Source organism: Pteropus vampyrus, unplaced genomic scaffold, assembly GCF_000151845.1.
Source record: "Pteropus vampyrus isolate Shadow unplaced genomic scaffold, Pvam_2.0 Scaffold261, whole genome shotgun sequence".
NCBI classification, from domain to species: Eukaryota; Metazoa; Chordata; class Mammalia; order Chiroptera; family Pteropodidae; genus Pteropus; species Pteropus vampyrus.
The window spans coordinates 1,973,937-1,999,908 of NW_011889042.1; the positions used below are offsets into that span (position 1 = coordinate 1,973,937).

The 25,972-nt window shown below is 44.9% G+C and overlaps 1 protein-coding gene across 2 annotated transcripts in view; it reads right to left on the reverse strand.

Annotated features, from left to right (window-relative positions):
* YPEL2 (yippee like 2) overlaps nucleotides 1-25,972 on the reverse strand; it is a 56,858-nt gene that overhangs the window by 21,935 nt on the left and 8,951 nt on the right. For both annotated transcript variants that reach the window (XM_023520383.1, XM_011375058.2), the window contains one exon: nucleotides 16,207-16,519. In XM_023520383.1, coding sequence (XP_023376151.1) covers nucleotides 16,207-16,323 — 117 coding nt within the window. In that variant the 5' untranslated portion in view covers nucleotides 16,324-16,519. The remainder of the gene's footprint in view (nucleotides 1-16,206; nucleotides 16,520-25,972) is intronic.

Genomic DNA, 25,972 nt, shown 5'->3' on the forward strand with positions numbered 1-25,972 from the left:
ATTTAGCTAGCAGAAAATGGGACTAAAATACATAATGTATGTTCAAAATAATGTATGTCCCTATAATACATTATGAATGTTAGAAGAATTTTGATAACATACATGGACTGGGAGGTTGAGAGCACCTTAGGTGGCACTGGGTGATACGGGAGAGGGCTTTCCTTGGAGAGGAAGTAAGGTTGAAGAAAACGAGGACTTAGCATAGCCTATGTATTTCCTCATCTCTTTCCTAGGGGAGGACAATAACTCAACAAAAAGCCAGCAGTGATCCATAGATGTTTGCTACATATAATAATAAAAAACAATATCTTATATCTTCCATAGTGTGATACTGTCTCAGGGCATTGTCAAGTAGTATCGTGCTTTATATCGTGTTTTTATGAGGAAAGAAAAGAGCCAATGGGGAGAGAGCTACTTCTAGAAGCCAAATATCAAGAAGCCTCTGCCTCTCTTAGACACCTCCCTACTTTGTCTTGAAGTGAGTGTGAGCATTGTCTATTGTGCACGCGTCTAAACACAGGGCACTCTTATCACTCCCCTATTCTCTAATTTTTCTTTACTGATGGGGGTGGAGAGGGTGTGGGATCCTTCACAGCACTGGACAGCACATTTGAAAGCAGAACTTGTTCATTTTTGAACAAGGACCAGCCAGTTGGACCACAGAGTGGGTGTTTCCATGCAAATTCCAGCACTTTCAAGTTGCTCCATGAACTGAGCCCAGCCAGGACAGCAATCCGTATGTGTGTGTGTGTGCGCACGCGTGTGTGTGAGTGAGAGTGTGTGTTGCAGCCAGCTCTTTGATTAGGTCTTGAGAGGAACTCAATTAGCATTATGGAAACACAGAGCAGATTTCAGAAAGGAAAGGTCAGCTGCAAGCCCTAGCATTTGCTATCAGCCATCTGCCAAGCAGGAAGTGCTACTCAGATCTATTTTTAATCATCTTCCCCAGGCAAGGGCTCCTGGGAGAATGCACAGGCCAGCCTTATTTCAAGACAAACATTTAATTGCTCCCCTTCTATACACATTTTAAAATAGTCTCTGGACACTCCAGATATCATTTGCAATATATTCTGGATACCAACTGATATCCAGAGGCCTAGTTCTTGGTTTCTGTCTCTTTGGCACTACCTACAAGGTGATCTGTGGAGGCTGTGGTTGGGGACCTCTTCTTGGGGAAATTACGTGGGACTGCTTGGAATATCAACTAACTGCACCCACATAACATAATAATCCCTATAACCAGGTTCCGAGTATTTGCTCTTCTTGCAAGTGACAGAGAAGAGAGGAGAGGAGGTGGAAGTTTAAGTCCAGGGGACATGTTCATTCCTCCGCCTCCAAAGAGGCTGACAGAGCTATCTGTGTAAAATTCCTGGTCACTTTTTTTATTATTATTATTATTTTAAGTACTTATATCACTTCAGACAAGTAAATTCAAACCAGTTCATCTGGCAGTGAATTTGTTACTCAAGATATGGATTGGCTAAAGAAAGGAGAAAGGTTTCACCTCAGTTCGCACAGGGGCCCAGCCTGGGCTGTGGGTGATCCATCCAAGCACAAGAACATTCTGTCCACTGGCTTCGTCCCCCTCCCGACACACAGCAGCACTCATGTCTCAGTTCCACCCAGCCCAAGGAACGAAACATCTCTGCGCGGTCTGGACAGGGAGTCTGGCACGGCCATGGCAGATTACACAGAAACAGAGTCTGGCTCAGGAGCCCGTGCATTCTCCCAGCCCACACACTGAACACAGAGTTTCCTTGTCTCTTGACACTTGCAAACTTTCAGCCTCCCATTTCCACTCTAAGGTAAAGCCTAAGCATATGTTCAATTGTGGCTCAGCCAAGTCAAGTTCCATCTGCCAACAAAGAACTGGGGCTAGGCAGCTAGCCACTACCCTGTCAAACATAATACCGGGGAGCTATAGGACCCACTATGCCCCACGACAAAGGGACAAAGGGGTCTGCTCCGGGTTTTATCCACCTCTCCACCCTCCCTCTTCCCTCTTCTTAGAAGCTTATCTATCAGTGACCAGGCCATGGGAAAGCTAAGCTGAAAGGGCACCTTGGCTGTGGGATCTTTGCCTGAGGATGTGAAATAAGAGACCGGGTATTTGGGGCAACTTAACACCAGCAGGAACCCAGCCAGAGGGCCAGGGAGGAAGGGACTGTATAGGCAGACAAGTGCTTCACAGCCCGTATAACTCCCTTCTCCCCTCCCTGCCCCACCCCACCCCAGGGGAGGGGCTGGAATCTCTCCCTCAGTGCCATGGAACTCTGTTCTAGTCAGCTGGGCGCACATGTCTCTGAAAAAAAAAAAAAAGGTCCACTGAACAGGTCACTCCCTCTGACCCAGTTGGACCACAAATTAATTAGGGTTCTGAGCCCTGCTAACTATTGAGCTCCTCTTCTTTCTGGTTTCAGGCGCAAAGACAGTATAATCAGTAAAGAAGAAGAAGAACTCTTCTTCTGCCCCTGCTGAGGGTCACCTGTACTCTTCCTCCACCCACTCCCGTTTGCCATTGCTCTATGGGTCAGGGAACCCTATTTAAAAAAAATCAATGTTTGGCCCAAGTGTAAAACCCCCAGAAGAGGGAGTTACCTAGAGATTTCAGAGCCAGGCACCTAGAGATTTCAGAGCCAGGCAGACAGCCTGGGAAGGACCAGGAAAGGGGGCTGGGCTGCGCTGGGCTGTGCTCCTCTGCTAAGTCAGAGCAAGAAATAGAACATGTGGTAGAGAGAACTTAGTGGCATGGACTGGATGGGGGTCCTGCCTGAATTCCAATTCTGGTCCTACCATTTCCTAGCTGAGTCCCCTTAATCAACTCAATTTCCCCAAGCTTCACTTTCTTCACTTGAAAATGAGAACAATAGTAGCGCATCCCTCTCTGGGATGGTACAAGACAAAAGATGAGTCACATAAAAAGTGCCCAGTACAGTGCCTGGCATTTAGTAAATATTCAGTTAAATGAAGACTATTGTTATCATTATTAGAAGACTGTCTCCACCAAAGAGCTGTTTCCTTTTTCCAAATAAATGTTAGTCAAAAACACCCTTTGGGCCTTCAGGGAGTGACAAGGGCCAGATGGTAGTGAACGGTAGGGACAGCATGTCTAGTTATTTTCCAAGTACTGAATATGTCTGTCCTAGAGCAGTGGCTCTCAATATTAGTAATAACTACATCAGGGTCTCAGATGGATAGGAGGGACGCTTGTTAAAAACACAGGGCTCAGATACGGGTGAGGCCAGCCAGAAAACCAGAACACAACATTTAAGGAGGCACTCACTCTGAGGTACTATCTCTGCACTTGTACAACTGTAAGGGTGCGTGCCTCCTTAGATCTTGTGTCCTAGATCAGTAGTCCCCTTCTTTTTTGGCACCAAGGACTAGGTGCCCCTGTGAGAATCTAAGGCCTGATGATCTGAGGTGGAGCCGAGGTGGTGATGCTAGTGCTGGGGAGTGGCTGCAAATACAGATGAATTTTCACTTGCTTACCCACAGTTCACCTCCTGCTGTACTGCCTGCTTCCTAACAGGCCACAGACCAGTACAGGGGGCTTGAGGACCCCTGTCCTAAATAACTTATTTCATTCCCCTAATCAGGGCCCTAATTCCCAGTCACATTCAGACCTATAGAATAGAAATCTCTGCAGGCAGGACTTGGAGATCAGCCTTTTCATCCCAGGTTATTCTGATGTGCTGTCAGATTTGGGAATCACTGCCCAAGAATCCCCATTTATTCTCAGGCAGGCCCTAAAATACGTGAAGACTGCAGAAGCCACTTATCCCTCCCACTACCTCCCTCGCTGCCATGTTCAATTTGCCCTGTCCCAAACCTCAGAGCTACATCAAAAAGCCATGTGAATTCTGCAATTCAGTTCTCCCTTTAAAGTAACAGAAAGATACATAAACACAGAGCTGCAATTGCCAGCTTATGATGACTCAGTGAGCCTCAAGAAGGCAGGAGGGTCACAGGAGAGGGAGTGCCTTGCACAGCAAACCAGGAAACCCAGGTCCCGAGGAACTCAGAGACCCTCTTCTCAGAGCTACAGGCACTTGGTGTTGGCCAATGATTTATCTGGTTACTATTTAGCTGAAAGCATCACCAGGAAGGGACTGGTTATTAATTACAGCCACTGGCTAATTATCATGCTTATCAACTTTACATAGCATCGACATTCCTGTTCACACAAAAGCCCCTGGATATATGGTTTACAGAATCTGGAGAGAAGTTGAGTCCAATCTGAATCAAATGCTATCATCCCTCGCTGAACACCATTAGTGATGCCCCGCAGAACACAGAATAAAGTCAAAACTCCTGAGCTGGGCCTCTGGGCCCCATGATCTACCCCTGCTGACCTCCTGATTCCCTCTCCCACGCCCTCTCCATCTCTTACCTGGAGTTCCCTGGGCTCGATCTCCTCTAGAATGTTTCTCTGCCTCTAATCGGAACGAAGTCCCTTCCTCGTTCACTTAGCAAACGTTCATCCTGCTCTTTGCCCCTATAGCATCCTGACCAATCGCCCACTCAAAACCTGGGTTTCACTTTTTAATTTGGTCTTCCTTGCTAGATCATAAGCTACGTAAGGGCAAGAATTTTGTTTTGTCTATTTCTGTATCCCCAGTGCCTCATACAGTAGTGCTCAATATATGCTGAATGGTCAGAAAGGTTGAGTCACTTATCCAAGGCCACAATGCACAGTTAGTGGCAGAGCCAGATCTACAGCAGAGGAGGCTTGACCCCTAATTAAGGGCTTTTAAAATGATGCCACTGATTCTCCACCAGCAAGGCCCCACATTGTTTTCCCATTAGAGTGTTTCGATTGTATGAAACTACGTGCACTATCTTGCTTGGTCACCTTGTAGCCTTTGGTGTGAGATGGCTGAGGTTGAAGTTTGGCCTGTGAAGTGCAATGCCCTTTGCACCTGAATTGGCAGTGGAGTGTCAATGAGACCGTGTCAATGAGCACAGTGCATTAACTCCCATACTATCCACACCAAATGTAGCTACCTGTTGATTTGGGATTCCTCCTGAAATCACACAAACCCATTTCCCCAACCTTCATTCCAACTATCCAGCCTAGGGGTGAACAAATAATATACAAGGACTAAACTGGGCTTCTCACCTGTTTTATAAATAAAGTTTTACTGGAACACAGCCATGCTCATTTGTTTATATAGTCTGCTCTGTGGCTGCAGAATTGAATGGCTGAGACCATATGGCCAGCAATGCCTAAAATACTTATTATCTGGCCTTTGCAGAAAAGTTTTGCCAACCCCTGATCTAGCTGAAGGAACAGGGAATTAAGACTCCTTACAGCTCCTTCCTCTACCAAGAGACTGGCTGCCCCCACTGGGGAAGTTAGAGGACCAACTGGCTTTTGCATGACATCATTTCTTTTTTTAGCACTAGTTATAGCCCTGGGAACCAGGAGCTTTTGCCTGAGGGAGACACACAGGGGCCTAAAACACCTAGCACAGGCCTGGAATATAATAGTGGTTAAGAAATGTTTTGTTGAATAAACAAACAAAGCATGGAAGTTGGCCAGTCTGTGCCCTGAACAAAAGTTCATCCTCCCTCCTGTCAGTTTCAAGGTGACCAGTCACACAGGTGCCTAGCAGCAGCCCGGTGACCTAGATTTGTCAGACCATATCTTATCGGCTTTCCTTCCTTGTGTATTTACCCAGCACCTGCCCCCACAGAACCCGGGGCAGACTGGCCTGTTGTTTTTACTGAGAAGGAGACAAACAGGGAGGAACTCTCCTCCCCCACAGATATACGGGGACTTACAACTTAAGGAGCTGCAGGAAATCTGGTTTCTCTTGCTCTTTTCTCCTTAGGTTTCCTGGGTGAATTTTTCTGAGATGAACCTTAAAGGACTCTTCAGAGCCCTACCTGTCATTTGAAACATTCAGCATCAAAAGGGGTAGAAGTAAACAAAGCAGCCACCACCCAAGGGTGAAGAGCCTGGTGCTGAACGGACATTCCTCCAAAGACACATCAGAGAACAGTGGGTCTCATTCACTGGCCACCTCGAGCTGTAAGAGCCCAGCTGGCAGTTTCGCTAGGCTGGGCTAGCTGGGGCTGAAATGACAGGGGAGTTCAGGGATAATCAGGGGAAAAGCTGTACACATTTGAGCATCTCATGAAAAACAAGCGAAGGGGATGGAAAGCAAAATGGAAATATTAGCTTCTCAGCTGCACCTGACAAACCCAAGTACCAGGCTCAGGATGGAGAACCCCACTTCTACTGCTATCAGCTGCGCCTTGAGATAGTGAGCTTTTTAGTAACCAAAAGGCACTGAGTACAAGCTAGGTGAGGGCAAGGCATACATCTGTTTGCCACTGTATCCCCAATACCTACCTAACATGTTAGGGAGCTCATTAAATGTAGGACAAATGATAGAGCTTAGTGCAGGAGGGTTTACTCTGGGATTTTCTGTTTTGGCAAGGAAATGCTTTTCTGTGCCCTCACTTATCTGTTGGAGAGTTGAAGTGATAGTGAATGTTCTTCTTAATGGAATCAGCCCTACCTGGGAGCAAAAGGAGTTCCTTGGTCCCCAAAGATAGATAATACAACTTTCGACAATCATTAGTTACCCTTCAAAGACCCAAAGGTGTTGGGAGTGAGGCGAAGGGGACAGCCAGTGTCGCCTGCTCTGCCTCTTGACATCACTGTGGTCTGGAGGGAGGGAGTTTTGAAACTGATTAGATGTTTTTAGCAGCAGCTGGTGGAGCTGTCGCCTCCTCTCCTCCCCTCCCCCTCTTTTCCTGAGTCACTGTCCAGCCATCAGCAATAGGCAAGGGAGGGTGGAAAAGCAGAGAGCTAAAGCTCTCTTTGGCCCAGCAGCCCTGACCTGAGACAACAGGCTGAGTGCTTTGGAAACAAAGGTATCAGAGCTTCTTTTTTGGCTTTATTTTTTAAAGGTGAGGAAAATGCCTTCTTTCAAAGGAAGCTCACCCCACCACCACTGTGGACCATCAGAGTGAACCAAACTGAGAAGCAATTCTTAGCTATACAGCTCCAACACCCACGCCCCGAAATCTCTTCCAACCACCTGGGCTGCTATTGTCACAGTAGGTTGAGGTCTCTGTAACCCACTGATGTGAGGTCAGAGGCAAAATAACCAACCACCTGACAGAATAGAAGGGAGGGGGGCAAAGGCAGATTTTTCCACTTAAATTCTCGAGAGGCCTGCAGCTGCTTTCAGGTAAGGCCCCAGAGAGCTCGGCAGAGGCTGCTGCTGTGATCTAATTACCTCCTGAGACCTGCTGGTCCCTTTGGAATGATAAGGAACAAGAGATTCAAGGCCACAGAGGCTCAGAAGACCAGCTGTACAGCTAAAGGGCAAAAGTTGAGTCTCTCAAAAAGGAAAGAAAGAGCAAATATACCAGGACAGTCATGGGTGCCAGGACCTGGTTATGTTTGAGTGCCCCTTTCTGTTTTATTTTGCTTCATGAGTAGTCATAGATAACAACAGTTACCAGCACTTACTGAGCCTTTACCATGCCAGGTACTGTGATGAGTACTTTATATTGATTATCTCCTTTAATTTCCACAAGATTCCTATCAGGTATCTAATATTAATATTATTCCCATTTTCCCAGTAAGGGTGTTAAGACACAGAATGGTTACTTAACTTGCATAACTATTAAGTGAAGAAGCCAGGGTTTGAACTTAGTGAATATTCTGACTCAGAGGTTACAGTTAACCACTAAAGCTATGTTGCCTCATATCATCTTTTGCTGCTATATTAGAATCAGAATATGGGGGAGGTGGAAGGAACCTTTAAAGTCAGTTTAATCTGATGCCTCATTCCAGAGGGTGAAGAGAAAGGAGACCCAGAGAGAACAGTCTTGCCCAAGATCATACAGCTTGATGCTTTCATTCTCCCAGCTGCCAGCCCTCTCCCCCAGGGCTGCCTCCAGCATTTACAGGCACCCATTATATGCAAGGCAGTAGGTGGTGTGATAGGGAGGAGGTGGCAAAGTACAAAGTCAAGAGGCATTCAGTTTCTCTGGGCCTTGGTTTCCCTATCTATAAAACAAGGAGTAGAACTAGAAAACCCACATTTAAAAGCCCCTCCAGTTCTAACGTTCCGAGAGTCTACTAGAATCTTGTTAGGAAACAAGACAATTATAAATAAAAAGTACATGTGACCACAATAACACGGACCATATTATTATAAGACAGTTACTATTAATTGCCAAATGAACAACCATGCAGTGAGTTCTATAGATGTTCAGTGGAGGGAGAGAATCCTATAGTCTAGGAAGACATCCTAGAAAACACTCAAGCTAGTCTTTAAGAATAGGTAGAAATTGAATAAAGAAAGAAAAGAGAATTCTTCAGGCAAAAAAAATGATAGGAGGGAAGATGGGGTAGGATTTACCACTACTATTACTGAGAGAGACTAGAAAATAGTCCATGCCAAAGGGAGCTACCTGGGTCTGTGTCCCATTCTAATTCTTGATAACCTATAGCTCCACCTTGAACAGATGCTACAAAGTAAGTGATGGGATAAGGAAAATGTCTAAAGTCTCTCACACACAGGAGATGTTCAGTAAAGAATAGTTAATAGCAGCAGGGTAGATTTATTTTCATCCTGTATTTTTTATGGTACCAACAGAAACTCATCTGAAACCCTCTTCTCCCCTCTACCATGAGCCTTTCATTCTCATGTTCCCCAAAGATACAGAAATCATATTAGCTTCATCTCCCTATCCCTGGCATCCAGACTAGGGCCTGGCATGTCGTTTCAAACACACCAGAAAAATTACTGAACTGAACAACTCAGTGTATGACAGTGGATTCTGGTCAGGACCCCAAATACAAACAGCCAAACCAGTAACGGTGCAACTTTACCATTCCAGAGATAGAAGGAGTGCCAGTGCTCAAACAGAAACGGGGAGAGGTCCCGCACCTACTTCTTGCTTCCCAGAAAGAACACCCCATTGAAAAGAGTTTCTCTGGACTCTGATTAGAATACAAGCTTGCAATCACCAAGGTCTTTACTGAATGCTGAGACACTAATGTACAAACCAATCGTATGATTGGAACCTTACGAGCACTTACCAACCACAGAGTTAAATTTTCAGGGTATGCCTCACAGCTCAACTCAACATTTCCTTTTGGTATTTAAAGCAACCATATAGAAAGGATCACATTTGACCACAGTTGTGTATTCCAGCTGCCTGCAGTCTACAGCAAAAAACACAGATGATTCACCAGACCTGGTCCCTGGCAGCTCCTCTGATAACAAATTGGTGAGCGATTCTACTTGTGCCCAGATTAATTTTCACAGAGAACAGGCAGCACTGTGAGACAGGTCTGCTTTCTATCCAGAGTATGACCTTCCTGAATTTAATTTCTCTCGTTCATGGCTATAAATGATAGAATTTTTTAAAACCCCAGAATGCTTCTATTTCTTTCCCAAGCAGTAGTCATCAAGTATCTACTGATCACCACATGCCCAGAACACCTTCAAACCACTGCAATGCATATGCACTAGTTTCTCCATTTAGCTGCCAGACCACAAAACTTCACTATCCCAGAGCAAAACTCTGGTCATGTAATTAGTTGCTCAGAGGTCTTTAGTAGTACCCAACTGCCAGCAGGATAAAGTTTGAACTTCTATTCTTCCAACAATCTGGCTTCAACCTACCCTTTCAATCTGTTGGAACACAATTCCTCAATATCTAATCCAAAGGAATGACTGCTCCTTGCACACTTCCTGCCTCCATTTCTTTATTCATGCTGCTCTTTTTATTGGCCCAACTCCATCCATTTCCACCTGTCTAGGTTCTTGCTTCACGGCATATATCAATGTCACTTCTATCAAGTCTTCCCAGAACTTCAGTTTCTAGACAGATGGATCTTAAAGGTTTTTTTTTTTTGACCAACAAGCTTTTTGAGAACCTGATAAAAGCTACGGATCCCTTCCCAGAAAAATAAATATGGACACAGAATTAAACATACAATTTCAGGGATCCCTTGAAGCCAGTCCATGGACCCCAGATTAAGATCCCCTGAGATCTGTCTCTATCTTCAAGTACTAAAAGTCGTTCACTTAGATATTCACTGAAAATGTACCGGTATTCAGGAGCTGTGGCTGTTGCTAGAGACACAGAAACATCACACACATCTTCTCAAATAGCTCGCAGGCTAATGAGAGACATGCATTGTTACACTGTGATAACTGCTTTGAGATAAACATACAGTGAGGTACAAACTTCAAGAAAGGATGACTTATGAACCTATTATCTTCCCAACCACAGTCCAAGTTCCTTGAGCATAAAATCCTTAAGGGTGATATCATAATATCTAGTACAGTGCTATCCACTCACACAGAGTACATGTTTAGTTTTTGTGCAGTGACAGAACAGAGCCAATGAGACAAAAAAGCAAGTACAGAGGCCGAGGCCCCCCTGCCATCACCCACATATACCAGAGGCTTCTGAGATCCAGTTATGGTGGTCTCATCTTTGAAAAATTATGCCATACGAATTATCCCAGCCTAATTTATGGCTGATATAACCCTGAATTGATTCAATCTCTGTCCCTGTGGAGGAAAGACACAATAAAATATTACATTTTATATACTCCAAATGGTTTCTTTTCACAAAGAAACACTGTAATCTAATGATATCCCTTCGTTTGGAGATTTTCTGTACAGACTTGGTTCATCTGCCACCTCTTCCTGGGGGCGGTCGACAGACAGCTCTTTTACACTCCTCCAGAACTAATACTTCATTGATAGGAGATCAGGACTTTCAAAGGTCAAATAGTTGTGGAAAAGTAAGTAATTTTAAGTTAGATATGTGATTTCTTTACAGAAGCTAAATTGATGGAACGTGTTTTTAAACTGGGCTTATTGGCTTATGTTGGAACTCTTCCATAATTTATCACTTCTGCCTTTGCTGTACTTCAGAAATGCTCTTTAGGAAACACTGACAAACATTCAACAATGGTTTGCAAACATTGCAAAAGCAACAAAGGCAGCTACTATTGTGTGGGTTGTTCTCAACCTTTTGTTGTTGAAAGCTCATCAACCACTCTGGTAAAAGCCTGGGTCCCACTATTTTACAAACAGAAAGTTCACTTTTTATGAGACAGACATCTACAGGTTTACATACAATCTGTTTTTTCTTGTCTTGCTAGACTAGAAATACTAATTTTATTGAATTATGGTTTTTGTTAAAATCATTGGCATATATCCATTGGATTAACAAAAAATCAATTAGAATTCAAAAATATAATTTGCAATTTAGGTAGGCTCAGAGAATTATCTGACACCTTTTATTGTACATGACTATGTCAGAATATGACTTATTCTACTCGATGTAACCTCACAGTAACTAACACTACTAATATAATCCAATGCTCATGATAACATTTCCCAGGGTTCTTAGAGAAAAAGAAACTAATAGATTTTTAGCAATCCTGGTCCTGTATTTTTTACATGAAATTTTCAGGACACAAATCATTGAATTAATATTTTGGAGAGTTAGTTTTATTGTACACTAAAGGCAAGCTGGTGGGCTGCAGGAATTAGAGGAACAAATCCCTGACAGAGTAGACAGGACGGGAGAGATCTCTGTACCTCCATACCAGCACCCCCTCCAAGTCCACTACCTCTAAGCCACTATGTTGGGGGTACAAGTCTTTTTGAGAATCACTGGTATAGAACACTAATGCTCAGAAGCAGAGGTGGGAAACCGAGGGCAGAGTGGGCCTTTCAGCAGCTACTAGGTTAATACAAAGCTTCAAAGCATTTTCCTGCCACTTTTCTCAAAGCAATGCGTCATCTAATGTCCAAGCAGGAAGGGAAAACCAAAATGCCATCACTGTAAGCCCAATGGAACCCCACAGAGAAATAAGAGAACCTGCCTCCTAAAAGCACCCCACTTCAGGAGACCCAGCTCTCAAAAACGAGTCAAGCCAGAGCTCTTCACACAGAGCACAGTTGAGGGGTGTGAAGTAGAGATGCCTGGCTCTGAGGCTGTGTAACTTCAGGCTGGTCACTGAGTTTGCCCGTGGCCCGCCTGCTTCCTCGTGAAGAGGGGCTGGACTAGATGACCTGCAATTCTGGGAATTTTATATTTGTCCCCACCAGATAATCTGACCTGAAGATTTAACATAGAAATAACTTAATTAGTTTTGGAGGGTGCGTAAAAGAGTTCTTCCAGTCACTTTCACTGGACACCCAATCTACAGCCTCCTACAATCCCTTCCCTCCAAGGACCCAGCACACTAGAGCAACCTGTGTCTTGGAATGAAGCTATCATCCCTAAAGTGGGATCGTGACAGATTAATCTAGTTCCCCATTGCCAAGTGGCCTGCTCCACAATGCCATCAGAAAGTCGGCAGAAGGAGGGGGCAGTAAGAACTAGATAGGAATTTTCATGGAAAAGCTTTGTGAAGAACTAGGTTCCATAACAGTCTCCACTGAAATGAGCATTTAGATTGTTCTCATTCAGGACAACTAACTACTGCAATTGAAACTATTATTTTATAACGAAGGTATATTTTTGTCCTGGGGCTTGCATCATTAAGTAAGAAACAACAGTGTGAGCAATTCCCTGTGCCCACTCAAAATACCTCTGCATGCAAACACTCCAGCACTTAGACCACAACACCCCCAAGAAAGAAACTGTAGGATGCCTCAGCACATTCCCTAGATAGTTCTGTCATCAATTCAAAGAGTTCCCCACCCTCTACCACCGTCCTACAGAGCAAATGCTGTCACTTTTCTGCAGGCATGCACGACTTTGCTGACTATTTCTTCTATTGCCTTTTCCTCTTATATCCAACTCCTGTGCTCCAGGTTCTAGAGTGAAACTATCTTGGCTAAATCCCTTCCACCCCAACCCTTGCCTTTTTTTCTTTTTTTTTTTTTTTTCTTTTTTTTTTTTTTTCCTTTCTTTCTTTTTTTGGACAACAAGGCCAAGAGAAGCAAAGGGACTACTTCACACTTACGCACAGCTTTGATTTGCAAACCACTCATATGTCTATGATCTCACCCAGCCTTATAACAACCCAATGAGGTAAACTTGCTCCCCACCCCCACCAAATAAGGCATCGCTACCACAAAGGACTGCATGGCCGTGGCACAGTGTAAGCACACGAGTGCCAGCTACTAGGCACTAGAAACAGCAAATACTCTTCTCACTCGTTTTATTAGTTAGAAACTGAGACTCAGAGATTGGACAGTTGATTGCGGGCAACTAAGCCTCTAGGGATCTAGAGCAAGCTGGGAAGGTGCAAGATTCTTCCTAATTGTTGAAGTCTTGACAACCACACATTTCCATGTGGTCTCAGCCACTCTGACAGGAAGGGAGCCTGAAGTTCCGATTCTATTCTCAGTTCTCTGCTAGCCACACACTCAGAGCTTTAGTTCTCTGGACCTTTGTGTTGCCCTCTCCATAATGAAGGCAGACTCGAGGTTTTTTTTGTTTTGTTTTTCTGTTTTTTAAGACCAAACAATGGAAATGTCAAGCTTCCAGACGAAAGGCTCCATTACAAGTACAAAGTTTAATTACACTGCTGTTCCGGTTATCTGTTTCCCAGCTTGCTCGCTCCCACCGGGCGGATTCTGAAACCACACAGGAGATTATGTCAAGAGGGGAGAACAGGAGAAACATTCTCTCCCTGAACTTTCTTAAATGGAAGAGAGAAACGAAATGAAAAGAAAGGCCCCTTTTCCAAGGAGAGGGCTGGGTTAATGATCTTTCGGTTAAGCAGACCTGCATAAGAATCTATAGATTATTTAATGCCGGGGGTGGCTGTGGAGCAAAATAAAGGGATCTTTGTGCAATGCCAGCCATAGTTCCCTCACTCTTTCCCCACAGCCAGGCATTTAACCCAACTCTTTAAATCATCAAGCTCTAATGCACCCCATCTGTGCAACAGTGGTAGCCAATGAAACCGAAGCCTGTGCTGACTTTGGCCTGGATTTGTGAATAAGCCTTTCTGCCCCAAAAGGGGCAAGAAAGAGGATGTGAAGCCAACAAAGTCTTTTTAGCTCATCACTTGTCTTATCCCAAGGCACAAGCTTCATCCATCCGTTTATTTGATCATTTATTGAGCTCTTGCCATGGGTCAGGTTCTGACCCAGAGATACAAAGCTAGTAGGAAATGACCCCAGGTGGAAAAGGATGTTTAAGAGCTCCTAGGAGAGAGAAAGTGAAGAGAAGGGGCTGCTCTCGGCTGAGGCACAGAGGCCTGAAATTCCCCTATCTGTATGTTCAGGGAATGTTGCTTAGTTCCAAGTGGTTGGAACATAAAGCAAGGAACTGGCAGGAGATCTAACTCGAAAACTAGGCCTACCCAATCATCAAGGCCAAAGAGAGAAGACAGAGCTTTGAAGGCCATTACCATCTCCACATACTCACTTCAATCCATCTTACACGGTCCAGCTCAATCCCACCTCTTCCAGAAATCCTTCTTGAACATGCTCAAAGTAACTGCTCTCTCTTCTTTGAGCCTCCAATTTGAGTTCTTGGACAACTTTTATGAGACTCAATTTCTCTATCCATATAAAAAATGACTAACATCACCTACCCTGCAGGCTTCTTATGAGAGTTAAGTAAGATAACAGTTATGCAGTGTCAAGTAGCAGTTTTTAGTACAGAGAAGGTGCTAAAATACATTTTACTGGTACCTCATTTTCTTATGATACATAGCACTTCTTTCTGGTATTAAAAAAATGTCTTGGCTTTCACTTTCTGCATAGATTTTCAGAACTAGGACAACTCACATTTTCCCTACAAGCTTGCAGGCACTCTTCCAAAGCAAAGAGGACTAACTCCTGTCTTCCCTCACTGAAACAGCCTCTCCCCATCTAAACTTCCAGACTCAAGGGGTTCCCAAATGATCCAAGGAATCTGAGACAAGATGAGTTAGGTGATAGAGAAGGAAGCTATAGGCTGGCTGGAACATAAATAGCATCAAGGAGAGTAATTGGCAGAAGCCTAGTGGGGAAAGTGGGCCAGATGCCAGGACTCTGAGGGCTCCAGGGTTCAAGCTCCATGGTAATCCGAGAACCTGGAATAGGCCTAAGAGGAGGAGGTTCGTCCTCAGTCCTGATTTAAGAATTCCCACTACCACAGATGTGGCTGTTCACGCAGCCTTCCTCACTTCCTGTCAAGTCGGCCAGCTGGAGGGGACTGTTCTATAACTGTTGATCCTTCATCCCTCTCTGGCTGGGCTACCAAGCCAGAGGCAAGGGAAGTGATGCCACCTTTTCTAGCAATTCTTGTAAACAGATCAAGAGCACTAGTTTTTTTTTAAAACAGCCTGGGTCTCATAAAGGTTCATCTGTTTCTTTTTTTACTTTAATGGCATGTAGTACAGGTTGTAAGAAAGGAGGCTTTTTAAAGGGAAAAGTCCCTCATGATCTCTCTCTCCTTTTCATGCAGCCTAGTAAAACCTGTTTCTCCTCCCCTGGGAATGTAGGACCAGGAGGGAGGTAGCTCCCCTGAGAATGCTGCCTGAAGGAGCCAGTTCCTGGATTGCATAACTGGGATGTTGAGTTTATTTATTCTTTAATAATTCCCCCACCCCACCTTTAGGTAGCAGTTGTCAAGGCTACTCTGGGAAAACAGGGCTTCATTTTTTCTCCTGATTGTGATCAAAAGTCATGCTAAATTACCTCATGTAGAAGCCCTAAAGGTCCCCACAAGCCAGTAAGTCAGCTCTTCACCAAGCCACTTTTGGTCCTCCCCAAGGGCCACCCATTTTGGTAATTCAAAGGTCTCATAACCTTCCTGGAGGCTTGGAAGGCAATATCATCTCTTATCTCAGCTAAGAGACCCTGCTACAAGATATCCTGGCCCCATCACCTTTCTTAGAATTCACTTTCCAGGCAGGCAGTACTCTGCACAGTGTTCATCTGCCAACCTAAGCCAAGCCAGCTCCAATCCCTCCTCAGCAACTCTCCCCTCTGGCCAGCAAGCTGCCAGTCCCCACAGCCTCCAACAGGGGTGACTTCTAATTTCCAAAATAACAAATTAAACTAGTACTCTCTCTCCAACTCAAGAGTTATTTCTCAGTTGACTGAGACAGCCAAGAGGATCAGCCCTCCCTGTACAGAAGACAGAGTACACATGTCCTGGGCTCTTCGGGAGAGCTTGTGAACCTCGGCAACCTCAGGGGCAGGAAGTGCCCTCCCCCGGGGTAGGCAAGGAAGGCCTGCAGGGAATGTGTACCTTGGAAATGAGTTCATCATGATTGGCCAAGTGGGCTCTGCAGTGAATGCAGCTGTAGGTCCGGTGGCAGGAGGGCAGATACGCCTGGAAAGTCTTGGATCTTGTCATCTTCACCATTGGCGCTGTTGAACGTGGGGTGAACTCTGGGGCAGCCCACGAGGCACTCCCACAGGACGGGTCGCACGGGAAACACCGGAAGACACAGGTAAAGGCCGTGGTTTGGCAGGGGGTGGGTGTGGGGCAGGCTCCACACACTGGTGATGTCTTCAGAGGAAGGACCCTCAAGCAGAGGTCTACGGCTGGTTCTCAGCAGCTGCAGTGCCAAGATAAGGGGAATATCATTAACTGATGGAGCTGGGCTTCCTGCAAAGCAAGTAGAGTCCAACTGCCACCAAGAGGGCAGCATTTACAGGATAAAATGACCCCCTTTTCTGTTCCTTACACTGTGTCAAGATGCCCAATGAAGAAGAAAGAAACCACCGGAGATCCCAGTATTGTTGATTTTCTAGAGTTAAAGGTTCAGGATCAACTCAGGGCTCTCAGTAGTCCCTGGGTACCCTCCACCGACATTCAGCAAACTGGCATGATCGCCATTCCTAATAAGCCCCAGAAAAGGACAGGCTTAAAGATACACTACCTATAATCCCCTAGGATAGGATTCCCGAGGTTCCCCGCCCCCTTTTCCTGAGCTAAATAAGATAAATGGCTAAAGAAAAAGGAAATTCAGCCTCTAGAGAGTCACTACATCTACAGTCACATATGGATTTCTCATCCATTTCCAGATGCCGGAATCCTCCAACACTTGAAACCCCCACCTGCAGAGACAATAATCCCCACACCACCCTTTGCTTATGGACTAAGTATGAGACACAAAGGATGAAGTTCCCAACAAGCAGAGTTCCTCATGGCTCGCCAGCTCTTTTGGGAGAAATGATTCCCTTTACCATACTTTGCCCAGAAGTAGATGCTCAGTACATTTTTTTTTTTTGGAAAACTCAAGTAAATGCGTGAAACCAACGGCATAATCAGGCTCCTGCATCTAAAATTCACAATGTCTGAATTTTATCAGAATTTCTCCTCTATCCTCAAACTTCCCATTACTCATTCCGCAGTACCAAACATCTCTCCTCAGCTCTTTTATTCTACTGGGAACCAAGGACACTGAGAAAGTGAGGAGGCTCCCAGGGTACACCCAAGTAAAGGTCCTGAGGGCAAAGCCCCAAGAGCTAAGACTCTCTCTGCTTCTTAAGCTCACCTGCCGGAGGCTTCTGAGCCTGCCTATTCCCTAGGCTTCACTAATAGAGTGGTGTTCCCACTTGCCTACCTCTGAGAAAAGCCAGAGTGTTAATTAACACCTGCGTCATGCTTTGAAGATAATATTATTTAGAGAGACGGGGGAGGAAGACAAACAAAACCCAATCTTCCTTGCTGGATTATGTCTGGGATCCATCTGGATGTCTGGAGAAAGCCCACAAATCACAGTTGTCTTTTTCCTCTAAACCTCGGTGGAACCAAATCTTCCAAAGTCCTCCTTCCTGGCATCCTTACCCCCACAGCAGTCACTGAAGGCCACTGTACCCCTGGGACTCTGTATATCTTCCTGAGGGGCCAACACCACTGGCCAGCACTAGGCTGAAGGACAACAGTGGTCACTACCCCTTATTCTGCATGTCCCTTTTGCAGCGCTGAGCCAAGGAGGCTCCACATCCAGGCTGACGTCCAACCGTGGAAGGGATTCAGACCTACGGGGCCCAGATATAATGTCTTCTCTGCTCAGTCTATTTTTAAAGATGTAAAATCAGGTTAAATAGAACGTTATAGAAATACTTGAATATGGAAGTGAGAATTCATTTCCTCAGCTTTGCCTCGGAGTTGGTCTGGCTGTAACAGGAGATGAGAAAGGAAGATACGTGACCCCTTGAATCCACAGCCCCTTCACCTCACCCTGGGGATACTCTAGGAGTGGGTAAGGTGAGTAGACAAAACAAAAGCCCATGGGAGACCAATGATGTTGGGTGCTGAAGTATTAAAGGTGGTAGAAAGAGCCAAGTAACCCTCTTTCCTGTACTTTCCTGTACCCTGTTCCACTCTCAGGAAGAACAGCATTTCCAGGTAAGGAAGGGGTGGTAGGTCAGGGTAAGGAACAGGAAAGGCAGGCAGGGGAAACGAGCGGGAGGCTTGCTCCAGGCCAGCCACTTCTGAAGTCCACACTTTAGCTGCCCAGTGGGGAGCACTAGAAGCACTGGCCCCTTCAGTCTTAGACAAACACTGAGGGAAGCAAAGGAAACAACGAGCCTGGCTGCCAAACCGGGTTTATAGAGCAGCCACAGAGCCTGTTTTCTTATACATGCAGCCGGCTTCTAAATTATGCATTTCCCCAGAGTAGAATTATTTCTTCTCTCACTTCTCTTCTGTAGGAAACCAAAAAAAAAGTTCACAGGCAGGGGTTTCTGGTTATGCTCAGCTTCTAATCTGAATCCCAAAACTTATTCAAAGCTACCTTCTGAGCAATAAGCATTTACAGTCTGTATTAAATGTATGTCACATACAAATACATACCCATGCACACACATTCATTGCACACCACACCGCTGAACTTAAAAGGACAAGTGAAAAATTGACATGTAAGTAATATCCAGGTTTCTTGGTACTAGAAAAACCCTGGAGAGCCTAGATAGCAGGTATTAGTCTTTGCTGCTCCAGTTACTCTGTCTTCTCGCTCTTTCACAGGACTTTACAAGCATCTAAAAACTTTTTCTTTTCCTTCCCCAAAAAGGAAAAGAAAAAGTGGCCTGATAAAATATGGATCTTGTTCAACTGGTACAAGGCAAACAAGAAGGAACGAGAGGGGACGACTTGAAAGCAAGATGAAGCAGGATCAAGAGAGGGTCCTTGTGCCTGAAAAGGAAGAAGAGAGTAGGCTGAGTGAGAGAAAAAAGATGAGAGCTAGAGACCAAAAAATAATCACCTGTTACTGTCTTCATCCCTCCCGTGGGAAAATTTTTAAACACTGCTTTTTTGAATTGGCTCATAGGAAGAAAGACAAAATAGATTTTAAAAAAATTTTAAGAAAGAAATGAAGGGCCTGGGGCTGCGAACTCTATCACCTTTTAACTTTTGGAGCTTGGTACTTGTTAATGGGGCTACAGGCTCTATGGGGCTTCATAAGTCCAACTCGCTGAATATATTGTGAAGTCCGAATTGATTTCCAATAATAATCAAATGAGCTCAATATTTAAAAGCCTCAGGGCACGTGTACAAATTAAACACCATTTTAAGTGAAGTGATAATCCATCATCATAGAAATTAAAGGAAGATTTGCTACCACTCCCAGCTGCCTTCCACTGATCAGCACGGAAAGAAAAGATGTGAACTATAATAATGAAAACCAAAGACCTTAGGTACACCACTCTGAGAGAAAATGCATAGGGAAGACACAACGAACTTGACTGGCCAACCTGACAAACAGAACTGCTTCATAAGGAGCCACAGGACTGCAGCTGGGACTCAAAAGAGAACCTTCTGAGTGTTCCCAGAATGAAGGGGTTAAGACATATGAATTCTTCAGGTAAGCTAAAGGAACTCAGTGAATAACGTGGGAAGCAAGGCTGCACTGCCACACACACAACCACAGAAAATGAGAAGGTGGAACTCACGAGGGGAAGTGACACCTTCATCCGCAGGATAGGACCATCTCTAGGTGGGCCTCTGTGTTGTTGTTTTGTGGGGTGTTCTGGTAAAGGGTAGGCAAAGAGTGCCTGGAAAAGAAAGAAGTAGGCTCTGGAATCACAAACCAGTTCTACTTCTTCCTAGCTGAGTGATTGAGGGCAAGTTTTTTAACCACTCTGACCCTCAGCTTCCCCAACTCTAACAATACGAACCTACACAGGGTTATGAGGATTAAATGAGATAATGTCAGCGCACACAGTACTGGCACACAGCCCAGGCAGGCCCCTAAGCCTCCTTTCCCCCTTAAATCCACCCTCTGCATTTCGGCCAGCACTGTCTATTTAAAAAGCAGATTTGACCATGTCGTCACTCTCACGGCCTTCAGAAAGGCAACACAGGGTAGCAGTTAAGAAGACAGGTTCCGGAACCAGACTCCGGGATTTCAAATTCCAGCTCTGCCATTTGCTAGCTGTGTGACCTTGGACAAGTCACTTAACTTCCATGGATCTCGCTTCCCTCATCAAAAAATAGGAATAGTATCTTCCTCATAGGACCTTGTGCAGATTAACTAAGTTAACATGTAAAGTATTCAGCATATATGCGTCTGGCACGTAGTAAGTATATAATAAATTCTAAGTGTGTTACTGTTGGTATTACCTTCTACCACTGACACTCAAAAATGGCTTCAGACTCATCTCTACCATGTTGAACTGACAACCAAACAGAACTCAGATCTGGCAACCAAACTCTTTGTAGTCCCTCCTAACACACCACACTTGCATTTCACCCTTGCAAGCTTTCATTGATGCCATTCCCTCAGCCTGACATACCCTTCCCATAACTGCTCACCTGGCCCTTACTTGTCTATTAAGTCTTAGGCTCAAATGTCACCTCAGCACTGGGCTTACTGGCCCCCTCTTCTGTGCTCACCTCTATCTTAACACTTACCCTATTAAAATTGAAATTATCCTTTTCTGCCTCAACTAGAGGTAAACTCCAAGAGCAGGGACCATGTCTTAGTCATTTAGTCACACCCCCACAACTCTGCAGCGCAGGGCACACAGTAGGCAGAGGCTGTCACTGACGTGAGCTCCTCCTGCTTTGCATTGGGCTGCTGACTAGACTGATCTACCTACCGTGAGGGTAACGGATGTGACTGAGCACCCCCCGCCCGCTTCTCCATCCAAGTAATGAGGCAGGTGGCAAAGTTACTCTGGGTCCCCAGGCCCCATAAAACCCTATTCTCCCCTGACATTCCCCACTCAGATCCTGTGCTGAAATGCCCAGGATTGTGGTTCTTTCCGGCTATAGGTGAATTTTCAAGTCCTGAGTGTTAATTAAAGGACTGCCATTGGTATCCAAGCCCATTCTTTGCATTTGTGGGATCCAGGTTTTATATATATATCTGCCTGTTTTCCAAAGTTTCCATCTTTTACTTACTGTAGAAACTCTCAGAAAGCCTGAAGAGGGCTTTATGCTAGCTTTACGGACAGGAGAGTAGGAGCTGGACCAAGGAGCCCTGGTCTGTTTCACTGTGGATAAGGAAAGACAGAAGACCTGCTTGGAGGCAAAAAATAGGTGGTGAAAGTGGGAAGGGAACAGACAAGCCATTTCTGGAACTGGGAGAGAGAATAAAGAAAGAGACAGAATGGCTATGGAAGGGCCTTATCCCAAGAGGGATGACTTCCTTCCCCATTCCTGATCTCACAGGAATCCTGAACCCAGGCCAGGAAGCAGAGAGACCCAGTGTGCCTAGGCTGCCAAATAAGAGAAGTGGGAAACAGTAGAGTCCACTGGGGAGGAGTACAGGGTCTAGAGGCGGATGGGCTTGGACTCAGTCTTGGTTCTTCTCACTAGGTACATCCCCATTAGCTATATCACCATTAGGCTACCTCATGGAGGAGGTAAAAGAATCAATGAGACAATGCAAATGAAGCATTCAGCACAGCACTTGGCACATGGTTAGTACTCAATAAACTTGATTAGCTATAATCATCCTCACCAGCAAGCATGAAAAAACACAGAACCGTTTATTCACAAGACTCAAACAAAGCAACATTCCTGTCTCCCAGGTTGACTTAGGGTGGTGAGAGGGTTAGGACCTAAATTAATCCACTTAAAGGTATACTGCGGTTTAAGTAGGTTTTTGTGGCTTAACTGGGGATCTGACATTATTGATATGTCATTCCAAACAACAGACCACTCCATCACTTAATGCAGAGGAAAAGTCACCTCTGGGTCTGCACTGACTCTCCTAATCCCAGGGCGGGGGCACCAGTGATAACTTTACCAAAATGCCCCTAAGAAAATAAAACTGCCCTGAATCTGATATGCAAGACGCACAGGAAAATCAATGTCATCATTTCATAGTTACCCACTGTATAGCACTGGGCCCAGGTGGCATTTCAAATCCATCCAGTTAATAATCAAAACTAGCTTCGATATCAAGAAACTACTCTCTTTCGTAAACTAAGCCAACTATTCATCTCTATCCTGGATATAGGGCCTAGGCTTGATTTCCGGGGGATTATCTGTCAGATGATAATCCTTCATGATCTCTAGAATTCCTTTAGCTTTTTAAGTCCTGATTCCATGTTGTAATTATGTCTCTGCCAGGCGAGTATCCATCCTCCAACCGTCATTCTGTTAAGACCTTGATTTCAGCGAATTCATAGAACATAGCAGTCTCACTGAGTCCACTCAGAGATGACTGCTGGACTGTGCTTTTGCAACATCTGTTAGCACAGCAATATATTTACCACATGGTCCTTAGTTCAGCACTTTGCCTGGGGAGGCCCCCAAGTGAGGCTTGCATCTGTTAGAATATCCACATAGAGAAAAGGCAGTTCCCCTTGAAAATCCTCAAACTGGCATGTAATTTACTAGACATTAGATAGGAATAGCTGTTGCTAGCTGGCTATGAAGAGATCGGATACCCCTTTGGGTTGTTTCTACAATTTTAATCAAAAATAATGTAAAAAGTTCAGATTATCTGTCTGGAGATAGGTTACCAAGGACACTTGGCTAAAGTTCATTGATGGCTTCCTTCTTTCTCTTATACGACTCCCAGCTCCAAAAAGGATTTATGGTGGCTTACAAAAATGTAAACAATACAATACTAGTATAAAATACTAGTATTAGGAGAAATTTAAAAAAGAGCATTAAGGCATAGAAAAGTATGCTGTTAAGTTGCGAAATATTTACCAAATTTCAATTGCAAATTTGGCTTTGCATTCTCCAGTAATCAAGGCAGAAAAAAAATATACCAGCAGTTATAAGGTTTATATTTCCTAGAAAATAAAAGAACTTTAGTTATTCACGATACAGATTTTCTGAGAGACATTTCTTCTATGGGCAGTCACAGAGACGACAATGAGTAACTCAGTGGACAAGATCCCCAAGAGACCCCAACAGTTCCTACCATGTAACCCTCTTGCAAGACTGTCTCTTAGAAGTCCCTCCATGAAAATGGACAGCGTAACAAACACCAAAGGGCAATGCAGTAAAAGGGATTCTACGTGGGGTCAAATCAGGGAAGCCCAAGAACATGGCATTTGGATGGTCTGGCTGGCTCCAGTGATACAGACTCTGCAGAGGAATAGAAGAAGTACAGAGACTTCTGGCAATGTTCTGTGAGTATTCCTCAGCACACCAGGCTTTTGAGTAACAAAAAAATGGGCATCCTCTAACAGCCAGGTCCAAACAGTAATACTTTTGAACACTAACACTATTAGGTCCTAGTGCTACATTCAACTCTCTCGTGGGCTGCTTCTCCTTGAAACTCTCCCTTACGGGCCTCATCATGCCTCTTCCAATTTTTCTCCCACCTCTCTACCTGAGCCTCAGTCTCCCTCACTGCTCTTCTGCCATCCTCCTCTGCCTTGGAGATGCTCCCTCCATGTGTCTGACTGTCTGCTCCCCCCAGGCATTCTCATCTATACCTACAAGTCTTCTAAACCTCTGCCTACCACTCCTGAACCCTGGATCCCTTTCGAAAGGATACCTCTATCTGGCTCCTAGGAAAGCACTTCAAACCAAACTCATCCAAAGTCAATGCCACCTTTCCTCTTCTCCCTGCCTCCTATTACCTTTACCCCAATTCTGTTCCTTCCTCCTCAAGGCCCAGTTGCCCAAGCAGGAAATACCCTTTATGCTCTCTTCCTTCCGTGTCATACTCCACCTGTGTCCTAGACAGTTGGTTCTGCCTCGGAAATCCACACACCCCCATTGCCACCCTCACAGTCCCAGCCAACAGCACTATCCTCTCTCATCCTAAATGGTCATGATAGCTTCCTAACTGGACTCCCTGAGTCAGCTCTTACCACTCCAGCCCATTCTAGAATTCTATTTATACAACACAATCTGATCACATCTCTCTCGTGTTTCAAAAGCTCCAATGGTTTCCTGGCAGCCTACAGAACAAGGTTCAACCCCTCAAGTGGCACCAAGAACCTGGTAGCTTATTTTCTTATCACCTTCCCACCTCAATCCAAATGTGTCCCCAGCAGACCAAGCTCCCTTGCTATATTTTCTCAAGTTGTTTCAGCCTCTGGCAATGCCTCAACCTATCTTCTCTGCCTGATAAATGCCTGCTCATCCCTTAATACTCAGCTTAAATGAGACCCTAAGCAGATCTGGTACCTCCATTCTTCCAGCATGCAAAAAACAAACAAACAAAAAAAAACACATTTTTTCTCCGGAATAGCCTTTACCACCCTGTTTGTGCATCGGTCTCCCCACCAGACCAGGAATTTCCTACAGTCAGAAGTCCAGTCTTTACTCCACATGGTTTTCTCAGAACTCCTAGTGTCCGCAACATTGGAGATTCTTGATAAAGAGTTAACAGAGTAAAATGAATGACCATCAGTGAAACCATGCTGCACTATAAAGCTGACATTTTTTAAATCTCCTTACTTTGCCACTATCCACTACATTTAAAATATTTACTTCTGGGCATTACATGGGACTCACATACCATTAATGCTCCACAAAATTACAAAGGCAGCAAACTCTTATGACATCAACCCACTTGGGCTAGCAGGAGACTAAAACTCAGTACCGTGGAGCCCTGTTCCCGATAAGCCACACCACACGAACCTCTAATGGGTTCACCCAGCTGCTGTCTGATGGCAGAAACATTTCCCATTCCACCTCCTGGATCCTTCACAGTTTCTATGTGCCACCTAGGGCAGCTTCCCAAATGACTCTCCCCAGGCTAGCATTGACTTCTGGACCCCAAGAGAAACCCTCAAATTGCCAACCCAGGAACCTTTTTTCTCCCAGGCTAGTCCTCACAAAACCCCCAAGTAGTCTGAGCTGCTCCTCTAGATAAGACTGAATGAGAGAAAAAATGATGTGTCAGACTTGGTTCAGACCAAGAAGGGGGCGCCGAAGGGGGGGTCCCCTCAGGCCCGCCTCTACTCCACATGGGAAAGAGGGCCAGATCTACCCCTTTCCTCTGGCTCCCAGATACTGCTGCCCTCAGTATCGGGCCTTTGCTTTGTATTTGGTTATGCTCAGAGATAATAACCCTGGTTAAAATAAAACAAATACATTTTCCCCATGATCTGGAACCCAGAGAGGGGTCAGGTCCATTCCTGCCAGGGCTGTACTTAAACTATAATGTAAAACAGCCATTTAGGTCTATCAAGAAAACATTTTGGAAAACAGGCTAAGAGATGTGGCCTATCTTCAGAAGTTACGTCACCAGGGAGCTCTCCCCTTAACCTCCTCCCACCCCCACCAAGTCAGGTCCCCTATTCCACGTGCGTTAACACTTTTCAGTTGTAGTTTGATTTTTATTGAGGTAGTTATTTGATTGTTGTGTGTCTCACATACTCAAATATCATTGACTGAATAAATGAATGTCGTTTGGACTCTGGGCACTGTGCGACCTTGATTTCTCTTTAACTGCTGCTCCCTCAGGGCACAGCTAGGGCCCCAATTAGTTACAAACCATCCATTCCAAATCTGCCAATACAATTTCATTGTTCAGCTGTCAGCATGCCTTTGGCTTTCTCGCTTTAATCTCCCAGTTCAAATAAATCCAAAACTCTAGATTCTGACATCTGTGGCTGGGCTTCCTGCCTTTCCACAA